We start from the raw sequence: 24525 nt of genomic DNA, 5'->3' as shown, positions 1-24525 counted from the left end.
ATTAAAAGCATCCTCCAAACAATGGCATGTACAGACTCTCAAATCGCTCTCCTCCCTGGCAACCCCTGGCCCTCACCCTCTGCCGCCCCGTACAACTATTATGAGAATATACAGCTCCCAGGGGCCGAATCTCTGCGCTGTTTCTACACCAATCACAGCAAAATTGCCACTATATCAGTTATGGCGCAGAGTTCAATACTTGTGGAGAGCTCATTTAACAGCAGAGTGGAGTCAGGGGTAAAAATAGCTATCCTCCTGGTACCATCTCATCTCTGGAGGATGCATTCTGCTCTCTATTCTTAAAAGAAAGTGGTTTGACTGGTTAAATTGGTCGTAATTATGATTATTAATGATTCCAACAGCAAAAGAGGTGTTTCAAGGGAGCGACGGTGCATGTTCTGCCTTTGTGTGATAGAAAGGCACCTTCAGGTGGCGCAATGTCGGGAAGCCGTCTGGGTGGGTTGAATGTGCCAACATACTTACTTCCCAAGGGCAAAGCACTCCAGCCTCACTGTGACACCTTTGGCTGCCAGCACTGTCTGGGGAAAATGTGCTTCAATTTTGGGCTCGTACTCCCCCATCACTCCTAAAAAAAAAGAAAAAAAAAAGAAAACAACCAAGACATGCACAAAGGTAAGTGTAAATGCAGTTTTCAGCATATATTATGGGATGACTCTAAATGGACTTAAAGTGTGTGCTAATACACATCCTTATGCTATATGCATAACAAAAAAATACAATTTACAATATTAATTACAATTCAGTTTAGCTTGTACATATTTTGTTTACAAAGAATAGTAATAGCAATACGTTTCACAGAAAACATCATTCATTTAGCTGGTTTATGAGGTTACAGGCTGCATTTCCTACAATTATATGTGGCAGTGTAAAGTTTCAAATAACACAAGCACCTGTCACATGCTATTTGTGTTTGCATTTAAACGTTAGCATGTCATTACCTTAAAATTCACTTACTTAACAGCTGATGTAAGCAGTATTAGCCATCTTGCTAACTAGTGTCAGACTTTTACTGCATCTGAATAAGTGCCTACTCCCAAATTTTATAGTATGAAGAAAACGGTGAAAAGAGCAGTATCCTTGAAGGCTCGGTGGGAAAAAAATGTGAATATGATGTCATTTTTACAAAATGATTCTATAGTGCATCTTTTGCATTTTACAACACTTATAGTGAGTGGTGCTAAATGTCACACACCTGGACTCATTTTGTGTGTTTTTGCCTCTGTGACCCAGTTTCTGTCTCTATGTGGTTTGATTAGTTCCCAGGTGTGTCTAATCATTTCCGCATGTGTTCCATGTCCCTGTTAATTTAGTCATTCCATCTACCTGTGTTTTCCCTATTATCCCTTGTATAAAAGCCTTGTCCTTTCAGTTCTGTTTGGTCGGGTCTACTCGTCTACTTGTTATTTGTCCACTTGTCCACTTGTCCACTTGTCCACTTGTCCACTTGTTACCTGTTACTTGCCACTTGCCACCTGTTATTTGCTACTTGCCTTGCCTATGTTTGATTTAATAAATCCTTGTTTCGTTTATCCCTCGGCTCCGTGTTCCTTCCAGGAGCGTAAGCCGTGACACTAAAAGCATATTCAGTTTTATCCAAAACAGATGGACATGAATCTATCAACGTTGGTTGAACATTGGTTGTTGCATGTATCGCATCATTAAAAGTGTCCAGTTAGAGGCACTAAAACGTTAATGTTATGATAATCAGTCTTATTAATAGCATTCTAAAATAGTGAACCACCTAACCTTACTTACACCATAATCCAAAAGCAAATTTTAGATAACCTAATTTCTTTAAACCTGTACCTGAGCGATTCGCATTGCAAATGTTCCTATACCAGGAGAGCTACAGAGCATGTTTACTACGTTTTCTGTTTCTCCAATTGTGTTTTGTATTTGTGTCACCGATGAAGTTTTGGTTTCTTGCCGCTGTTGCCTCTGGCTTGCTTAATTACCAGCGATATCATCAACATGATTGCACAGATACTATTTGAAGTGAACTGAGCTGGACGATGACATCACTGAATCAATGATGAACTGACTTTAACTGAAAACTGAGTGTTTACTGTTTTGCATTATTGCACACTATTTTCCTATTTAATACTGTAAAGCTGCTTTGATACAATCTGTATTGTTAAAAAACATTATAAATAAAGGTGACATATACATACAATAAATATGAAAACATATGAAGCTGGATTTCTGATACAAGTTTAAAAATGCATTAGTTTATCATGCTTTATGGTGTTTTGAGGTCATAACAGTCTTGTGCAAAGTACCACATACAATTACGCCTTTATTGTTCAATAATTTGCCCTGTAATGAATTTCCGTGAAGGGACATACAAATAAATAAAATAATGAAAAATAAAAATATTTTTTTTACTACCACAAGTGTTCATTCAACCTGGAAACTGCAGTGAATTGTATATGTATATACAGTATATACATTTTTGGAGTTTAAAAAAAAAAATGTAATGACTGCAACTCTTTCAAATATTTCAGTATCAAAATGTAACAAAAAACCTACAATTTTGACAACACTACCAGACACATACTTAGGTGGTTTAGTAAAGCTCTTATGAAGTCTCCCCCATTTATATCCGGAAGAGATCTGAACACACTTTATCTGTCCCTTAGCACCTTCAAATGTGGTTGTAGTGATCTGATCAGTGCGTCTTGAGTGCATTTACACCCGGCTTTTAGTGCAGTCTGACTGTGATCCACTTGCTGAAGTGAATAGGCATGTTTAAAGGCCTTCAAGTGATTTTATACTGATACGTTAGCTCTGCTACTCCCTACTCAAAGGGGCAGCACACCTATAAATATTTCTGTTTGTAGGTGTTGGATCAGCACATTACTCACACCTTTTGCCCCACTCACATGAAATTCCACCTTGGCATCTTCCCGGTTTCTTTTTTGAGGACTGTACTCATTAATTAAAGCTTTTGACAGGAAGCTTGTGCTTCCTGTGCACTGGGCGTGTGTTTTATTTTTTCTTTTGGTCCGTGTAGGTGCATGTAGGTTTAGTAGAGGCCTGAGGTGCTCTTATATGATGGATTACATCGCTCATGAGGACTCTATCCCCTGAAATATCCAGAGCAGCTGCTCTAGAACATTGACCTCACAATCAATAGTGCAACAACCCAAGACATTTTATAAAAGTGGCAACTGTACATATAGCAGCCCCAAAACATTTGTGGACACTTTAGCCACACATAAATAGACATCTTTGCATATAATATAATATAATATAATATAATATAATATAATATAATATATAATATAATATAATATAATATAATATAATATAATATAATATAATATAATATAATATAATATAATATAATATAATATGCCATGTACAGTATAATATTTTGTTCCACAAAACAAAACTACAGAGCTTTGATCATAAACTAAGCATTTAAATATCATCTTACTAGAACATATTATTGGGAAACATAGATCAGCAACTGATATTTATTTATGTATGTAGTCTGCTATACAGTTACAAATATCTCATTGATTTACATTACAAGCTATCAGAATTTCGTCTTTAAATTTGTCCATATAAAATATCAGCAAATGCACTAAACTGCATATGTTTGCACTTGAGTTTTTTCCTCCCCGATGAGCTCCTGTATCATATTATACGAGAAAAAAAAAATAAAGAAATTAATAATAAATACATTTTCTTTCATGTTTTGTTTAAAGGATCAATAAACTGTTCTAAATAATAATAATAAAATAAATAAATAAATAAAGGTTAGCCTATTTGTCCAATCTCATTCATCAAGCTATACAGGTTAAAGATGGATATGATTCTTAAACGGTTAGTTCACCCAAAAAAATTTAAGTAATTTGTATTTTTCTCACCCTCTAACCCCCAATTTCAACCAGATGCGTAGCGGCTGCGGAACGGCTCCGCTGCGTGACAGCTCCGTGTTCCGTCGTCCGTCAATACCCACCAGGTCCGTATTTGTTGCGGAACGGCTGCGGTCATGACTGACAGCTGACGTCACGATGCCCCATGTAATCTCACGAATTCTGGTGTGATCGCGCGATATGTAGTTTCTATAAACAGAACTACCGAAGCAGGAACAGTTTTCCATCCAAAGGAGTATAGGATAGAACTCTTTTCTTTTCTCTTTTCATTTCTTCATCCATCGTGTCAACGGGGTTAAAACTTCAACAAGCCTGTCTCCGCCCATTATGACGTTTTCAAGGTGTAGTGTAGGGAAATATGAGTGCGTGTATTTTATTTTGAAAATTAAACAGATCTTTTATTTTGTTTCTGGCTGTTCTGTTTTGTCACTCGACTTCCTGTTCTGCGTACTCTGCCCTGTAGTGCTGCGGAGCGCTCCGGCATCCGGCAAAAATAGAAGCTCTGCGTATCTGCTCCGGAGGGCTGCGGATCGCCGGAGTCGGAACGCAACTGTAACGCATTCAGTGGAAATACACTCATTGACTTTAATGGAAACCTATTGAATCCGCCGCCGTGCCGGAGCCGTAACGTAGCCGTTACGCATCTGGTGGAAATTGGGGGTAAGAATCCTAGGTGTATATGACTTTCTTCTTTCAGATGAATCCAGTCAGAATTATATGAAAAATTGTCCTTGCTATTCCAAGCTCTATCATTGCAGTCAGTGGGTGCTGACAGTCTACAAGTCGTCAAATAAAGCACATGCATTCATACTAAAACTGTCAGGATCCTGCCCTGACAGTCCTGTCCATATTGTCTCTGTTTCATGTTTCTTTGTTTGTTTTGTGTCTTAACACATGGTTCTGTCTTTGTTCGTGTCTGCCACGTGCTCCTCTTGTCCCACCTCCTTGTTACCCCTGGTCACGCCCCCTTGTTTAGCCCTTGATTGTTAGCTTGATTGTTTTCACCTGATCCTCATGTGTACTACTCTATATATTGGGTTCTCTTTCCTTGTGTCTCTGCTTGTTCGTTTTTGGTGTTTTCTTGTCTCTTGGCCCAGAATTTATCCCTTTGAGCCTGATCATTATTTTTGATCTCTTATTTAGTTATTTATAACCTTTTTGGTCTTTAGTTTTGTCTAGTTTAAAAGAAATGGGAAAAAATATATTTTTTTGTGTATTCTAATCTAGTTTTGTTTCTCATTTGATTTAGATTTTCAGCTATTCTTGTTTAAGTGATTCCAGTTTTGGATTTTGTTTCTTTGTTCTTAATCTTGGATTATATCTTTGGATAGCTTTGGTTTTCTTTTACTTTGTTCTAATTTTGTTTTCAATTGTCCCGTGTCGTTTTGAGTCTTGCTTGTTTTTGTGTATTGTCCTGTCTTGCCCACACTCAGATTTCCTGACCACTGAACCCCACTTCTTGGAAGCAGCTCACCTCTCTCACGTGTCAAGTCTCTGGTCTCATGAGTCTCTACCTGGCGACTAGACTGGTGACATTTGAGTTTCACTTGAAGCTACGGGTTTCCTGTGTCTACCTGGCCCTTCCTGTGGAGCTGCCTACTCTGTGCTTGGGCCCGTGGTCATCTTGGACCGTCACCGTGGTCATCCCTCCTGCCCGTATTGTTGTCTGCCCTGCCCATCTGTTTGAACTGTTTCACTGCAAATTCCCCCAGCTGTTCCAGTGTATGTTTTGTTAATAAAATACCCTTGTCTGCTCATTATGCATTTGGTTCCAATTTCTTGCAGATCCCTGACAAAAACATGACTCATGGTTCTGTGGGATGAATAAATGCCTCCTGTAGTCAATCAATGCATTTTTGTAAGTAAGATATCCATATTTCAAAAGTAATAAACACTTTTTTTTTCTCACTTCCATTAGCTGTCATACGTGGAAGCCGTTCTGGTGGATGGCGTAGGATGTTGCCGTTGAATGATTGATGAGTGTGGGGAGCGATCAAAACGAAATGCTGGACATGAATTAGAAGTACAAACCGAGTATTTGCAAAGAAAAACGTTGGAGGATTTCGATATAAACCAAGAGGAGACCTACTTTGCTAAAGTATGAATATTGCTCCTATAAACAAACTCACGACACTAGCATATCTCAGAAGTGTGTGCACTGCGCATACGTGCTGCACCATCCGCAAGAATGGCTTACGCGTATGACAGATAACGAAAGCGAGAGAAAAGTGTTTATCACGTTTGAAATATGGATATTTTACTTAAGAAAACACATGGATTCACTACAAGAGGCCTTTATTCACCCCCCGGAGCCATGTGAGGTATGTTTATTATGAATGTACGTGATTTATTTGAAGACTTGTGGACTGTTCAACTGCAACACCCGCTGACTGCAATGATAGAGCTTGGAATAGCCAGGACAATTTTTAGTATAACTCCGACTGGATTGTAATTTTTCATTTTTGGGTGAACTAACCCTTTAATGCATTGATTAATTCCATCTACTGTACAAGAGTAAGCAATCTCCTGGATTTACAATTTAGCACAACAAAGCTCGAGGGATCACAGCAAACAGGTGCCACGGTACGGCAAACCCAGTAGATGCCAGTGACAAAGAGAGGGAATTCTCCACAGTAGCTCGCATGACAAGCTGTTAAACTAAATAATTTTGCAAGAACACTATAGAGGCCACTGGGAAACGGGGCGAGATAACAGCACCACGCTGGAGTCTAATTGATGTGCAGAATTCTGTGGAATGCAGAGGAATCTTGAATGGCTGCATTTCACTTCTGCAGTCGTAGCCGGAGGACACAGATCCTTTGTTTATTCTTGCGGATGTTGTGAGGGCCCATCTATATCCATTTGCTGAGTGATATGTCAGCTGGCATTGAGTAAGTCTGCAATTACGAAGGGAAACACTCCCATTCAGGGGCCTAATTATAATAAACAGTCTTATTAAATGGGAAACTGGTGTATGCATTTTACATGAGAAAGTATTTCTTTCCTTTTCACACTTTGAAAAATATAATAAATATTGCAATTGTGCCTTAATCTAGAACATGTCTCGACCACCACCGGAGAAAGCAAAAGATTATATAAAGTGGAAAATTGTATGCCGTTTGACACTTTAAACGGCCCTCCAAAATCTTTCCACTGGCAATCTACTATATTTAAGCAATATACACACTTGTGTGATATTACTTTTATTCAGTAAAGTGAATAAATAAGCAAGGAAATCCAAACAGTGGCCCAAAGGGACAAATTCAGTATGTGCCATAGTTCCAGAGATCTCCCAAACCTCTGTTACTCATTTGAAAAGATCAATAGCACTAGAAATGAAGTCCTTTTCTGAGAAGTTATTGAGAAGGAGACTTGACTGTGTGATATGGCTTTTACAAAGGATAACAAATATATTGCCAAGCAAAGCTATGGTACAAAAACTGCAACACACTTTAGCGACTGATGGGCCACACTTTTATTTACTCCAAATGAGTATAAGTAATACATTTTATCAAACAAAATATTTCTTGCTGAACCTACTTTTTGTAATCTCTGTTTGATGCTTTGCACAACAATTACTTTAAATTATCTTTTCAGAGTAATTTCTCCAAATTTGATGTGCGATTAATTAAATTAATTAATCACCACTCCATGTAATTAATTAGATTAGTGACTTACTTACTTAGACAATTCCATACCTGAATGAATCAGCATATTTTCAGTGAGTTGATTGTATGAATGATCAACTGATCCACTAATATATTCATGTTTCCTCCCTGAATAAATTAGTGCTGTTGTATGAATCAGTTTAATAAATGATTTGATGACTTCTCCAATTGAGTCAGTATAAAAAAAGAAAGAAAAAAAAGGATTGAAAGAGTGATTCAATGACTCACTCATAGACAGTCACTGGTTTTGGTCCTGAATTAATCAGCGTTAGTTAGATACTTTGTGATTACGAACCTAAATCAATCAGTCTTTTTGAATGAATTGTTCAAATGAATGATTTGAAGGATTCACTCATATCAGTCACTTGGTGTTATCACTTTCTGATGTAACCTGCAGAAAGAAACACTAAAATATGTCCACGAATGCAGACTCACAAAAGCGATTTTACAAACCTGCTTTTGAATGGTGATCAAAGATGATTTTTGCCCACAGACTGCTACATGCATGACATCTACTGAACCATGCCAGCAGGGACCAACTACTGAAACAAACCAGCTAAACTCTGACTATTTGCCTATACAGCTGTAATCTACAGCATATTTAATGCCTATTTTATGATAGCAGTCCATTTTTTCCCAAACAACTTTTCAATCTCAATCTCCTTACTTGTTACACATTTATGATTCCAAAGCCATCCCATGTGTATAATACATTTGCAATATTATATTGTTTTACGCTGCATTTGCATTTTCTGTGTATCCTATTTAGTGTCTAGAAGGGCTGAAATTGATAAGACTGAATTCTGGGCAAGCTGTGCCAAAACAAACACATGAACCCCTTTTTTGTGTTGCCATGTCTATTTTCGAATCACAATTTAATTCATTTATTAACATGGAATGGGGTCATTTTGTGCTATGCAATTTTCCTTTTCTTTTGTTGTCCTATGGAGAACAATCACCTGATGAAAGTCTGGGCATCCATCAGACATTTAAAGCTTTTACATCCAACTGTTAATGAAAAAATCCATTATCCCAATGCTGGGCTTCACATCTATTTTCTAATGACTAAACCAAAGCAAAAGTGCAAATTGAAAGCAAACATAACTCCATGAGAAAATCTACATGGTGATGCAGAAACTTCTAAAGGGCATTTATTCACTTTTATGTCATTTCAAACCTTTATTCTTTTTTTCTTCCTATATTCACACAGCTCTTTTCCATACAGTCAAAAAGAATGGTGGGTTATCAAAAAGTTATCAAAGTGCTTTATACACATTTTTTCACCATATCTTATGCCATCTAAGGTCATGCAATAGTTTCTATAGACTTGGAATATTTTACACTAATCATGGCTATTTTTGGCTTTATGATGCTTTTAGTCATTTTTTTTAAGCTTGACAGTGCCATAAAATTTTACTGTTTGGATAAAAGCAGTATGAATATAGTGCTAAACTTTTATTTTACCCAAAAGAAAGAAAGTCACTTGGGCTTGGAAAAAACACAAGGGTGAGTTAATGATGACCAAATGTAAATTTTTGGGTGAACTACTTGAAGACAAAAAAAAAATGGATGGTCTGTTGAAAACAAATGACTGTCAAGGTCCTTGTCATCCGTAACAAAAGAAAGCCTACAATTTAATTGTCAGAATATTTAATGTGTGATCATGCGATGCAGTGCATCATCACAACACCATTTCACTTCCCATTAAAATCACAATTATGAGATGTGTCATGACGATTCATTCAGTAGTCCACATTGCACCTATTGGAGCATTTATATACATCCTTAGCACATGTCCACTCAGTGTCTGAACACATCACTGAGGCATAACTCACAAGACCTTTTTAAAAAGTATTCCTGAAGGCCCAATAGATGTTTATCGTGACATCATGATGTGAACTGAAATGGCAGTTTGAGAGAAATGGCCATCATGAAAGGTCATTCTGATTTCTTGATTAGTGCGACAGGAGCTTCTACAATATATATTTGTCCTGGTCAGTGACCTAATGTAGGGGTTTTCAAACTTTATTTTTGATACCGAGAACCTCAACAAACATGATGACGATACATTTGCTAGGAAACCCTTTACTAAAACATAAGTAGTTGAATGTAGAAAATCCTATTTATATTGTGAAAAGAAAGTATGGTTTCATAACTACATGTTATATTCTAAATTGCCATTGCAAAAAAACAATTTATGCAACTATTATAATTAAAATGTACTTTTTAACATTCATTCATTCATTTTACATTGAAAAATGCAGAAGATGACAGTTAAAAAAGGACAGTGTGGTTAGTGATGAAGACTTAAAAATAATTATTTTGGAGATTTCATTTTTAAAACTAAGGCTGTCAGAATAAAATAATTATCGTTTTAAAATAGTAAAATATTAGCATGATCAAATTCTGTAAAGTGTTAAGAATGTGTGAAAACATTTAATGAATTTCTTTTAAATAGACTTAAAATAATTTCCATCGGGTATCATAGCACAGTTATGGTTAAGCATGATTTGCATAAAAAAGAAGTGTGCTTGCACTGAAAAGAATGACACTGGCTTTATTTAAATATGAGTGGCACAGTGCTACACCAGTACATTCCGCATGTTATGTGAGCTTATTTACAAGAGTGACAACTGCATTCTACGATTAAATTAACTCTTGCAAAATTCAGCTAGTGACAACTGTATTTATACAAAATCCACATAATGTGTACGAACCCCAACTAAACAACTAGATGTTAGTCCAATAAACATTAGCTTCATTTGGGCACTGACAGCTCGCTTTAGGTACTAGGTACTAGAAACAGAGGTCTTGAGTCATTCACTGATTTTGATACGGTGTCTGTAGTTTCTCCCAACAATCCTGCATTTTTGGGGTAACCATTACTGTATGCTACAGTCCAGAAAGGCTAGTTCTGCCAGATGTTATTGTAATATAAACTTTATAAGCACACAACAAAACAAAGTAATCATCAATACTACTTTAGTTAAAATTTGGGGACATTCTGTGGGCATGCGGTAGACATGGTACTCTCATTCAAAATGAAGACAAGGGTTTTTGTACAGCACGCTGAGACCTTTTTTTTTCTAGCATCTCAGGTTTCTCATTTTATGATTAGAAAAGCATGTACACAGTGGTATTATTAGAAAATGAATCAATGCTATCAGTTTGCATTTTTTATGACCCTTAGTGACATTTGAAATGTTATTTGAAACACTGACCCAACATTCGTTGCTCAATAATTGAAGCCACTGCACTTTTGGTCTTCGAATCCAAGGTCACCTATACCTTCTCTCCTATAAATTAATCATAATGATGAAGGCCTCAGAAATGCTTGACCCTCCATTTAAAAATGCTGCCCCTTCAAGGTCCAAGGCCAAGCGGGAAGCATGAGAAATCCCAGCACCACAGAGTGTTTTGCAAGCACTCCATCTCTGTGAGAGTTATTGTTCTATCTGAGTCGCATCTATTAAGGTGCGATTCATCACATAAGTACAGAGGGCCTCCGCTGCCTTTGCTGTTTCCCGGGTGGAGAAGATGCATGACTTGCCCTGTAGGTGCAGCCGAGCGCATATGCAGTTGGGCAGCTTTGATTAAGAGTGTCATAGCCAAGGGAAGGACATAGGCGCGGAGCCTCTCGTGCAGTTAATTATCATCCTGTCTAAGCAGGAAACGCAAATAGTGGGCTGTAGATTGGTGCGGTTCGAGATCACTGGAAGAATGTCTGAAAGCGAGGCAAGTCGAGCTCGGCCAGGGGTGTCAAAATCATTTTCAGGCTTTTAGGCGCAGCCCGCCAAGCCATTTAGCTGCTGAACGCGTGATGCTTCCCAAACAACGTCTGCCAAGCGGACGATGCGTACGTCAGGCACAGAATGAATAAAGACTCCCATCAGCCGTGCTTGTGTTATGGGTGACTAACCTCTCACTGAACTGGCGCTCATTCCGCACGAGACCCAGACTATATGGTTATTTGCAAATGCAGCTGCCACAAAGCAATTCATCCTGACTCTACCACCTGTGGCTCTGAGATAACCCTCGGGACTTTTCTTTTGCTCTCCAGCCTTCCTTCTCTGCTCTTTCTCTAATTTCCCAGTGCGATTGAAAAACACAACGCTACTTGCATTTGCAATCTGTGCTAAGGAGAGGCGCAAATCCAATTTAGTATGCTAATGCGCTTAGATGCGTGCATGTCTCTGAGGAACGTTTCTCAACAACAAGGTTATGCAAATGCCGAAGAGCATGCCGAAGGGGACATGGCGCCCTAACAAAGGACGTGCAACTTTAAGCAACGTAGGCAAAAACAAGCTTTTAGGGCACTGTAGTCCTTTTAGCCCGGCTGTTCTGGGATTGCATACCGGGTTGGATGACATTGACGAGTACCGGCAGCAGGTGATGCGTGCGTGTTTGTGAAGTATGGAAAAATGCCTGAAGTGACAGCCGGGTGTTTGGATCCCCCGCTTGGCCCTCGGGAATCTGCTATTAAAGAAGCTACTGCCCATTATGGAAGAGGACCACTGATTCGGTTAATTTTATGCTGGAAAATTATTTCCCTGATGGGCAGTTTCACCAGAGCGCATTGTCTGTGGAAAAAGAGCTCTAAAGCAAAAGATAAAGCACCTCATGCTCTCTGTTTAATCGGGATGTTTTGGAATTCATGACACTTTCAGTTTGGCCTAAAGGCCGCTCGTGCAGCGAGAAAGAAGAAGAGAGAATGAGGCATAAAAACTACATATATAAGTCAGACGTCTCATTAAATGGGCTTCATATGGCATAAAAGCACTAATATAGACAACTGACCCGCTTGTCACGCCGCTGGAAAACTGCCACATTTCCTTTCAAGCCTGATTTGCAGGCACATCCATTATTTCTAGCCTTCTGAGATACTGATGGACTTTTTCCTGTATTGGGATTCAGAGTTTGAAAAAAAACCAGCTGTTATGTACCTTAAAGCACATTTACAAGCCTCTCTCTATGGGAAATGATTGCTAACATGGCATTTGAAATTACAAACTGACATTTGTTATTTGAAATTTGTTTATTATTTCCATCGTGATTATGGAAAAACTGTCGCATGGAAGAAAATGGACATTCCTATCAATTTATGATCAGCCAGCTAAGCCCCTCGGTTGCTTTTGCTTCTGTGTCTCTGCCATGCTTTCTTGAAATATGATCGGAACAAATGAAATGTTTAGTTCAAAAATGAGCATTATTTAGCCTACTCACCTTCATGTTGTTAAATTAGGGCTTTATTCATAGCATTTAACATTATGCCATTTAAATTTGATCATATAAGCTCAAGTATGATTGCTTGACGTGCAAAAGCCAATGAGATTCATTGTCGTGTGTCATACTAGTACATATGAGCTTCCACAAGAACCAGTGAGATTTGTTCACAGATCAAGCAAGAATGGTTGTATATGTACATATAAAACTTTTGTATATGTTCGCTGATCAATTGTTTATATATGAATAAAAGCGTAAGCTAATTATTAAAGTAATTGTGGCAACAAAAAGATGGGAATAAAGCCACTAAGTCGTTTTGTACAATTTAAATTGAATATACATAACGTAAATGTAAATAATATTATATTTTATAAGTGTAAATAATTATAATTATTATAAGAATACAATTTTAAAAAGTAAAACAAAAAAGTAAACCAGTGTTTGTTATGCAATTGCAAAAGTGTTCTGCTTTATTGCTAGCATGTTGTTATGTGGTTTAACCTAATATGGTAAAATCTAAAATTCACCCCAGGTCTCTGTAACAGCCTCTAAATATGGCTCAGGTCCCACCTTCAATGTAAGTCTATGGGTTTCTGTCTCCCATTTATCATATACTAGCCCAGAATCATATGCTGATTGATTAGTAATAGCACATCTCACCTAAACAAACTGCACATTGGTAACATGTTGGATTTTAATCTTAAGTACAGTATCAGGTAAGTGAACAGTAAAAATGTTTATGCTATGATATATATTGCGATCTCACAAAATGTTTAAATTACTGTGACCTACATTTTTATTTATATGGGCCCTTATGCCAGCGGAAGCTACAGTCATTGTATTTTTTATTTTTTTTTTACATCTTTAGACATGAGCTAAAACAGTAAAATAATGTCTTAATTTAATTTATTAGCAAAGACTTCATGTCATGGTATTGATTCATCAATTTAGTTCACCAAGAGTGGTGCTTGGTATCCAGCCTAGTTCTGCTGTGCAGGTAATGGGGTTTTAGGGAGCAGGAATATGTGTGTGCGTGTGTGTGTTTGAAGTGCGTGTAATATCTCACCATCTGTTTTGAGAGTCAGAGGCGTCGGTGGGCTCAGGACCCTGGCGTTGGTCACAGTGTTCTTCACTTGGCACACGTAGCTGCCCACGTCCGAGGGCTGCACCTTGGAGATATACAGATTTCCTGTTTCCTGCGAGATGAATCGCCGGCTGTCCTCTGCCACGAACGAGGGAAGCTCATTGAACACCCAGCTGTAGATGATCTCTACCAGGGCAGAAGGAGAGCAACCAGATGAGCTGTGAGAACAACACACATGTCCCTAAGGAAACCCCTGTCTGAATCTGCATTGTTGCCTGCTGACCTTGCAGAGTGAGGGCTCACAGGAGGGAGAGTCTGGGAGCTGATGTGTAGGTGATATGGATTAATTTACTGCTCTCTACTACAGTGTTCAGGGCAATCATAACCAGCATGTTATAAAAATGTACAGAGATAAAGTTTCGTGTTGGCATACTGTACCAAACTGCATTGGAATGAGGCCCTACAGACTAGGCCCCACACAATAAAGCAGAAAACAATAAATCACATCTCTTCTATGCTAATTTTTGTTCTGACCCAAGTCCATCTTAAATCAAGTCCAAGACCATAGTTTCAGGAGCTGGGACTGAACTCAAATCAGATGGTCTCAACTTTTTATAGACAAGCTACAGATCAACATTTACTGATATATTATTACAATCAAAAGTAATAATAATAATAATAAAAAAAGCTCTGCTTTTTGTTCTGTCACATTTACATCATTTGACCGCAAGGCACCACCCAAAATGTCTCCACAACCAATCACAATATTAAAAATTACAGTTCTGAAGTTGGAAAAAAAGGTCAAGACATGCAATCATTATATTTTGTGATCAATCATTGCTGTCACTTCCGAGTATGGGGCACATTTCTTATTCCGTACAGATACGCAGAGGAATGAAGTATTCTTTATCATGTCACATTGAGCTAGAAACCAAATGACAAAAGGCAGGCTGTCAACAGAACAAAATTATGTGTGTTTTTCTGTAACTCTGAAGCAGTTATATTATGCCATATAAATCCAGGAGATTTGAGATAGCAGATTACTACTCTGAGCCACGCTGTTTGGCTTGTGTCGACTATCATAGTCACATAAGATTTCTTGCTGCAGAAAAGGAGAAAAGAAAGGGAGAGAGAGAGAGAGAGAGAGAGAGAGAGAGAGAGAGAGAGAGAGAGAGAGAGAAACTTCCTCTTGATCCAAATGAATTTCCCCAAGACCAATTTATTCACCAAATAATTAAAGTATGAATTTCATAGACCATTGGTTTCTTTTGCATAGTAAATACAGGTGCCGCGTTCCCGTTGATTAATCACTGAAGGATTGCCACTCTTTAAAGAGATTCCAGTTCAATTTTTCATACACAAGGGCTAATGTCACCTGAGTAAACAATGAATATTTATCTCATAAATAAAATTCAAAAGGACTCTCATGAAAGGCGTCCTCATAAAGCGTCAAACAATATAAATCACAATACAGTATTTCTAGCTGACGGCCTCAGCGCCTGAGGCTTCTGATACTGTTTTTTGAGTTCATGCACTGGGTTTGCACAAATACTTACAACTGTCAGTGACTGAGGAAAGTTGAAGTTATTGTTCAAGAGGCACTGAAGTGGAATGGAATGAAAATTCATTATGACTTTGATCTGAATATTTGATCAGAAGGAGCAGTATTACCTACACCATTAGCATCATTTACACTTTATTTCGTTTTTACTAGCTCAACATATGCTTACTGGTTTACCGGAATGTGAAAAAGTGAGAAAGAAATCAGACTTTGTGTTTATTTTATTCCCGTCAAAATCGCACATCATGAACCTGAAAATGGCATTAAATGGAGCAAAGATAAGAGTACACAGTCATTTTTATTTTGAGTGTAACATTAGAGCTCCACACATTCATCAAGGTCAGCAACCAACAACGCCTCCTCTACACTTTGAGTGGTAAAGCAATAGCGATCGTATTGAGAGTAATATCCTGTTTACATCTCAGTGATCTGAAATTATTTTCAATTACTTTCAGTTTTAAAGTCATCTAGCCATATTAATGTGGATGAAACCTCCTACGAGCAATTTAGGCAAATGAAAGATAAATTTACCTCAAAGCCGTCCTACAAGACCTAAAATAACTTCCCTGCAGTTCTTCCCATTCCACACATCTCAAATGTTAATCCTCTAAGCAAACATTTAATAGTTCCCATTCATAACCGAATGACGTTCGTACAGGTCTTACAGTCAATGTGTTAATGTAAAAAGTTAAAATAAAAAATTTAAAATGGAACAAATAAAGTTGCATGCTTACTGGCTAAGTCATACACTTAATCACTTACTTACTAATTTTAATTTATTTATGGAAAATTATAGTGTTGTAAAGAAATTCATTTATATACACAGTTTACATTTATCTACAAAACAACTGTCAAGTATTTAAGCAGAACCATTCCATATATTCAGTCCATATTTCTGATACAGCATAACATTTATATCATCGTTCACAATATTGCTAAATGTTTGCTTAAGTGTTGATCTCATCAGATTCTTAAAACCTGGTGCCCCTCAAAAGGTACGCAGCTCTGAGCCTGATGGGAAATCAGTATTGGCATTTAAAGACAAATCATTCTGTGACCTCGTAGCCAGTGAATGATGTTAATTTTCTTCAGATCAGCTTTCCGCGCTTGTCAAACAATTGCAGAAAATCAATAGACTAAAAACAGCCTTGTCTCATGTAAATAGGTTGCTTGATTCCTCAGGTCCTTAGTTCTGGTACAATGCTACAGCTCTGCCTCCTACACACTCTTGAAGAGTGTACAATATTTACTATAACATACATACAGAAGCAGTAAAAGACATCAGTTATGCAGAAAACACAATCTAGCTACATAGGCATTACATATATAGTAAAGTAAAGTAATATATTGAGGGCCGTGTGTTACCGTGTCCCAAACGACTCAAAATAATTAACCACAAAGTTAACAAAACAATGAACTCTACTGTGCTGAGCGAGAGTGCTTCTCTGCTGTCTTCATGTGCTTTGGAAAATGTATATTTCCCACTAATGAAGTCATAATTACTGGCATGTTGCATTCTTTTCTGTTAAAAATAACAGTGAACAGTGGTTTGTGAATGTTGATGCTTAGCCTAAATAATTTGATTGGGAGCATTCATGTGAGCACTGCTGCAGTCTTAGGCCCACTCCAAATGCTCTCATTGGTTGAGATGCATGATGAGACTCATCCCAAGCCAGTACTGATCAACATCCCACCCCTGTGACCCGTGGTTTGTCTGTGTATATATATATATATATATGTAACAGGGATCTCCTCCACTTTTCCATTAGAGGACAACTGAGGAGTGAGATATGAGACAGGCCACTAAAACGCTTCCTCATGTTGCCTGTGTCTGCGTGAAATAATTGTCTGACTGTGATTTCTCTTCATTTCTAATGATCCGGTAAATTTGAGCCTTGATGCTGATGCTTGTCTGGAAACACACTCCATCGACCAGCTGGAGACGGATAGGTTGACACACAAGGACCGTAATTTCCCATGTGGAACAGGAGGCCTAGTCAGTTCTGATGCAAATCACTCTGGCAAAGTTCTTTTATGTTATTCATCACTATTGTCCTGAAGAAAACACACAGCACCGAGAAACTGGATTTGGATGAATCAAATAGTGTTTCTTCTCAAAGTTCACCCGGGAGGGCATAACAGAAATCAATCAAACTTTGCGTTTGCAGAGTTATAAAATAATGTCATTATGATTATTAGATGACAAATGCTAAGGAGAGCCGGGCTGAAATAAGTGAAACAGAGCTGCCAATGATATCCACCAAACATAAAGACATTCAATGACGGGAGGAGTGGGAAGAGATAAGGACTAAGCTATTTCAGCTACTATTTCAGTCTGCTTCAAATTCAGTATAATACTTGCCATTTCTTTATTAAAAAAAAGAGACATTATCTGAGTGAAAACTGTAAATGCTCAATGCATGAAAAATAACAGCATACAATTTTAATACAGACTGAGAGTGAGTAAAGAATAAAGCGCACTATCACTTTAACACAGTCTTCTTCGTTAAGGGACTAAGCAGACAGGAAAAGAGGAAGCTGGATGAGGTTACTCGGATCTCTGGGAGCACTAATTGTTCTAAAAATGGCCATTTCACCACAAGCCTTTCATCTGATAGTGCTCGTTCAACTGTCCTGTCTGTATCCTTTTCTTCCCAATCTCTGTCCAGGCTGGTTTATGCTGGTCCTGGCTAGCTTGAACTAAACTCTTACACTGGTTCCGGAAACAAGTATTTTATATTTCCTGGGTCTAGGCAAAATGCAAATAGTATGTATTCTAACAGCATGGTACAACAAAGAGCAAAGCCAAGTGCATGACAAAACCACTTATTCCTGGTTAGAACAAAAGATAACATGGACAGATTTACGAGTTTGTCACATTTCTGTGTCATATCAATACACGAACACAATACACTTTTTAACATGTAAAGATCATCCAAACACATAGACATAAATCAATGTGAGTGTATTCAAACAAATTAATGCAAATTATATATTTATGCTCTTTATGCTTACACATTTTTCTATCTTAATGTATTTAAAAGATTTATTAATATAATGCTGAAGCTGATTTTCAGCAGCCATTACGCTAGTCTTCAGTGTTACAAAATACCCATTAATAATGTTGAAAATAGATTTTTTTAAGGATTAAAAAATAATAATAATTCGATAAATAGGTGATACATATATATTTTTGCTTTTGTTTTAAAACAACACCAAGCCCCTCCTGTGCAGAGATTATAAACATATTATTTTTGACCTTGGTTAGTTTTGGGCAAAAAACATATTTGTTAGAACAAATCAAAATTATTTTATTTTATATTTTAATGAGAGTACACTGAAAACTTAGAAAATAACTATAATGATATTAATCTCTGCTTTTTTATGTAACTATTTATTTATTTATTTATTATTCTTTAGACAGATGCCATTGAAACCTTAACATTTTAATTGTGGGATTAACATTAATAATGGTCTAAAACGAAAGAGATGTAAAATTACTAAAAACCTTTTAGAGCTCCTTGATTTTAAGTTCAGGAACTTGAGTTGCGTCGAACGCCCATACTGAAGCATGTGTGAAATCAGTCCAATAGAGAAGCGAGATGTCACAAACGGGGTGACGTGAGCAACCAAATGCACATGTAAGTTTCTGCTCTTCAGTGAGTTCAAAATGTCTAAATGTAAAACAAAATCGGCGGCGAGCGGACAGTTTTTCAAATTGTGTGCTCCTCCCTGCCCATGCTATCTCTTGGGTGGGGATACGCACAATTTGTGCATCATATGTTTGGGAAGGGAGCATGTAGGGTCACACATGGCGGCAAGGCAGCCGGTGCATGTCTGCACACTATGGCGGTGTTGCAAGCGTAACAGGCTGACCTGCTAAAACACCTGGATGATTGAGAGGAAAAGGAATCAACATTGTTGGTAACTACGTCGGGCCACAGATCTGTTGCTTTGAGCCACCAAGGAAACAGTCAGAGCCATCGGCAGCTCCATGGCAGCATTGGTTGCTACGGAGTGACAACTGTGTTTGAATCTGTCTGAACTACAAGACAAGGACAGATTCTTCCTCCTAGATGCCCCATTATCACCTTCTGGCCTCTTCAGCAGCTCAGCTGATACTGTCTTTGAGAGGTTTTAGGAGGCGAAGAAGTAAGTGGCGGCATTCCTGCATATCCTCTTTCACCACCCCCAGGTCTTTGGGACTGCTGAGTGGGAACAGTCCCAGCCGTCTAGCTCCTCATAACGCCAGACCCAGAAGCAGAGCACTGAAACCCATACCCCCCACAGAAAGATCGGGGGTGGGGCGGTGCTCTTGGTCAGTGTCCTCTTAACAGAAAACGGATATGTAGACCATTATTATGTCCAAGAGGACCACTGCCAAGCGGTCCTGACAATTCCAACATCAGGACCCTGAGGGCAGCCCACTCTGGGGAGGAGAGGTACACACCTCAGTATATGGTGCCCGATCCTCCTCAGTTCCCTTTGGGAAGCTTTACTGGTATCCTTGCCATCCCCGGTTCTTCAGGACTTAGTAGGCTCCTGCGAGCAAATTTCCCAGCTCCGGCATGGCAACAGCATGGCATGGGAAAGCTCACCCCTTTAGAGGAGGGCACTAGAGCAGTCAGGACAGTTGTTCCCTGCCGGTCAACCACTCACTCACTGTCAAACAGTTCAGAGACTGTTGTGTCAGCTGCGTCCAACGTGATACCTTTTGGCCCACTTTACATGAGATCCTTGCAGTGGTGCCTCAGAACCAAAGAGGTTTTCCCCGAGGGGGAGCCTGCTTTGCATAATCAAGGTCAGGCGGCGATGTTTACGTGCAATAGACATGTGGAAGAAACATTGGTTTTTGTCTCAAAGCCCTTGCTGAGTGCTCCTTGACATTATGTAGAGCTTAAGCTTCAAAAGCGCTAGCACCATACTTCACCCCTGCCCAGACTTATGGAAGTTGTGGGAGTGGCCCCTCAGGGGGCTCAGCACATAGCATCTGATCTCTAATCTGAGGCTTTTGGGACCATACTCCAATCTAGAGCTCTCGCCATGAGGAGACTGTACACCTTGAAGTGAAGCTTTTCACTTCTTGGTGTGGACAATGACTACAATACCAAGTAAACAGCCCAATTGGTACAGTTCTGGAGTTTCAGCAGGAAAGTTTCTCCGCATGGTCATCCCCCTCCACTCTGAAGGTTTATGTAGCGGCCATAGCTGCTTACCTTGCCCTTCTGGGTGTTCAAACATTGGGAAAGTACCCGTTGGTTACACGTTTCCTCCATGGCACCCAGAGACTGAGGCCAGTACAGTGCACCAAGGTGCCCTTGTAGGGCCTAGTGGTGGTTCTGGAGGCTTTGTGCAATGCTCCTTTCGAAACCCATTGAATAGGTCTCTGACAAGCTACTCACACTGAAGACAGTCTTTCTCATTCCTATATCCTTCTTGTGCCTTGAGTTTGCCCCAGGTATGTCCCTAAGGTTCCCACCTCTTTGCCGGGTCCCATAGTACTACAGGTCTTCTGTCCTCCCCCCTTCCAGGAAGCAGGCCAGGAAAGATTCAAGCTCATGACACTTATTTCCACAGAGCTGCCCAGTGGTATAAGGCAGTGGTACATCAGACAGGGACTTGCTCATGTGGCATAGTGGGTATTTTCGTTCCCAAAACATTCGACACAGCTCAAATTCCTGAATTTGAACGTCTCAAGGTAATGTATGTAACCATGGATCCCCAAAGGGAATGAGATGCTGCATCTCCCTGTCATACTCACTGCTTCTGCAGAAGCTAACGTGCATTTTCTGGATGCACCTTTGTGCTTCCTGGTTGCTCACGTCACTTTGCTTGTGACGTTTTGCTTCTCTGTTAGACTGATTTCCCACATGCTACAGTACGGGGTCTCGCCGGAGGCGTTCTCAAAGCATTCGACGCAGCATCCCATTCCCTTCGGGGAACCATGGTTACATACGTAGCCTAGAGACATTTTAATTATTTTGTTTAAAAAAAAAAAAAAAAAAATCATCTTAATATAATTTTTTAATTTTTTTATAGGATTCTGACCTTTACATCAAGCAGACATAAATTACTGCGGCCGATAACGTTACAATAATATCATGTATCCCTAGTTGGAAGGTGTTGTGTTGCTTAATATTTGTGTGGAAACCATTATACCTTTTCAGGATTCTTTGATAAATAGAGTGTTAAAAAGAAAAGCATTTATTTGTAATAAAAAGGATTTGTAACATATATAAATGCCTTTACTTATAGCACTACACAGCCTTTTGTCCAAAATTTGCAGACATATAACCCTATCAAATCTCATTATGAGTCATTCACAGTTGGAATTACTGGCTGAATTCTGAATTTTGATTGTCTTTTGTCTATTTCTGTTGATTTTTCTAATTGATATGTCTAGGATAAGCACATGTACCAAAGAAAATACAAGCCAGATTTCAACTCCTTCATTTAAACAGCTTCAGAGCTGTGATGATTTGTTTTAGCTGTAGTACCAAATGCACTTGCATTTTAATGGGGCATGAAAATGTGCCACTTTCATAATATGGAACCTACAGTAAGTATGAAATACCGAAGAGCAAATCTACTACTGGCATAGAAGATAAATCTATATGACTTGTAATATCCATCTTATAAGTTCTTTGAATATAAGATTCGTTTTCATATGCAGCCAGCATCCAAAACAAAATGCATGCTGGTGACCTTTATGCTGCTCTTTTCAACAGAGTATATAGACGGAGACAGAACAGAGAGTGTACCCACCTGGCGAATGAGGAGGGGGGGCACACATTAGTACAACACCCTGGCCTTCCCTCACCGAAACAGCTCCTCTCGCCCGACCGCTGAATGCCCCGAGATCTGCAAACACACATATGCAAGCGTGGATTTAGCCAGTGACAGAGTGACACACGGTGGCACAGAGGCAGCTGTTAACCTGCAGATTAAGGGTCAGAGATTGCATGAAAATCAGATAAGCGCTCGCGGCTTGGTTAGATTTAGTATCTGTCATCTGAGGTTTGACCTCCGCGTGAGCTTTCACTTTAACCTGCTCCAAAGCCCAAACCTGCTGCTTAAATCTCACTTCCTGTTTCCCTCTGGACATGACGGCCAAGTGGTAATTAAAACAGGTAACCTTGTTTGAAACCTTCAATCTTGGGAGTACTTTTAAAATACCAACGAATGGTGGCAAATAATTTTATTTCACAAAAAGCTGAGAACTGTGGGCAATCATTACAATTTCAAGCCATGTCTGAGGAGAGACGTCAGATGGCATTTTTAAAATGTAATTTGAGTTGGAACGTAGAGGTGAAGGTTTCCACGTGTAGCGGCACTCTGGAAATGACACAGCACAGGAGTCTCACAACTAAGTCGACAGGTGGAGCTACTACCGTTAATCTGTTGAAACAAATTGCATTTGCATATATTACCATAATTAATCTGAAAACTCTCAGCACAACACAAAGCCACTGAAACTATTTTAAATGAGAAAGAAAGAAAGAAAGAAAGAAAGAAAGAAAGAAAGAAAGAAAGAAAGAAAGAAAGAAAGAAAGAAAGAAAGAAACCTTCAGATTAACATACAACATGAACATTTAATGACACATGTTCAGGGTCAATTCAAATCTTAATTTTTAAATTACACTGTTTTAAATGTCATTTTTGGCTCAGTTTGAGCCTGCACTTAGAACTTACACTTCTCTAAGCTCTTGGTTACAAGGTGCAAATACAAATGAAAGGTTAGCAGCATTTATGGAGGTCAGCAAATCAATAAGTGTCCCAGTTAAGCATCGCTGTGCTGACATATCAACAAATACAAAGGCACAACCAGAGTTCGACTGGAATGACACTTAATTTGGCTTAGCAACCACATTTGTGCAAGGATATAAACAATGTTATTATATATTTTTTATTTTTTCTGTAGGCTCTTGAGAAGAAAAGCAAGTAATAAACAGCTTTTACTAATTAAACAACTTTGCTAACAAGACAACTTCTCAGTATGTATATATATATATATACAGTACAGACCAAAAGTTTGGACACGCCTTCTCATTCAAAGAGTTTTCTTTATTTTCATGGCTATGAAAATTGTAGAGTCACACTGAAGGCATCAAGGGCTATTTGACCAAGAGGGAGAGTGATGGGGTGCTGCGCCAGATGACCTGGCCTCCACAGTCACCGGACCTGAACCTAATCGAGATGGTTTAGGGGTGAGCTGGACCGCAGACAGAAGGCAAAAGGGCCAACAAGTGCTAAGCATCTCTCGGGGAACTCCTTCAAGACTGTTGGAAGACCATTTCAGGTGACTACCTCTTGAAGCTCATCATAAGAGTGTGCAAAGCAGTAATCAAAGCAAAAGGTGGCTACTTTGAAGAACCTAGAATATGACATATTTTCAGTTGTTTCACACTTTTTTGTTATGTATATAGTTCCATATATAATTACACATGTGTTAATTTATAGTTTTGATGCCTTCAGTGTGAATCTACGATTTTCATAGTCATGAAAATAAAGAAAACTCTTTGAATGAGGTGTGTCCAAACTTTTGGTCTGTACTGTATATATATATATTTTTTTAGCAGTAATTTGTCTGAGATTTACGATGATAGTCTATATATATATCATCGTACTATCATCATTTTTTTTTTCATTTTAATATTTTATATCCTCTGAAAATGAATTTTCACTGCAAAAAATAAATAAAAAGATAATAAAAAAAAGTTTTGTTTTCCAGGACAAAAATCTAAACATACTCGTGTATCAGATGACACACTACTGTTAAAATTCTAATCAGTTACTTTAGTATGTTAGTCGATACATCAAATAAAATATTATTAAAAAACTTTACCTTAAAGTAAAACTTTTCATTTAACATGATTAGAAAGTGTACATGAGGCTATTAAGAAATATATTCATTAATTATATGTATTTTATATTTATAATTATATTTAATTATATTATCTCAAGTACAGTTTACTGTAATAAATACTATTAAGATGTGAAGTACACTATAAGTGCCCATTCGATACAATTAAATACACTTATTTTTCACAAGAATAAAAACATCAAACAGGTCAGTTTTGATCA

The 24525-nt window shown here is 38.4% G+C and overlaps 1 protein-coding gene across 3 annotated transcripts in view; it reads right to left on the bottom strand.

Annotated features, from left to right (window-relative positions):
* Window positions 1–24525, bottom strand: part of LOC132101274 (contactin-5) — a 205368-nt gene that overhangs the window by 93790 nt on the left and 87053 nt on the right. For all 3 annotated transcript variants that reach the window (XM_059506093.1, XM_059506094.1, XM_059506095.1), the window contains 3 exons: window positions 22207–22302; window positions 13863–14066; window positions 484–586 (listed from right to left, as the gene is read on the bottom strand). In XM_059506093.1, coding sequence (XP_059362076.1) covers window positions 484–586; window positions 13863–14066; window positions 22207–22302 — 403 coding nt within the window. The remainder of the gene's footprint in view (window positions 1–483; window positions 587–13862; window positions 14067–22206; window positions 22303–24525) is intronic.

Source organism: Carassius carassius, chromosome 23 (genome assembly GCF_963082965.1).
Source record: "Carassius carassius chromosome 23, fCarCar2.1, whole genome shotgun sequence".
Taxonomy (NCBI): domain Eukaryota; kingdom Metazoa; phylum Chordata; class Actinopteri; order Cypriniformes; family Cyprinidae; genus Carassius; species Carassius carassius.
This window is presented reverse-complemented; position numbering and strand designations above follow the sequence as displayed.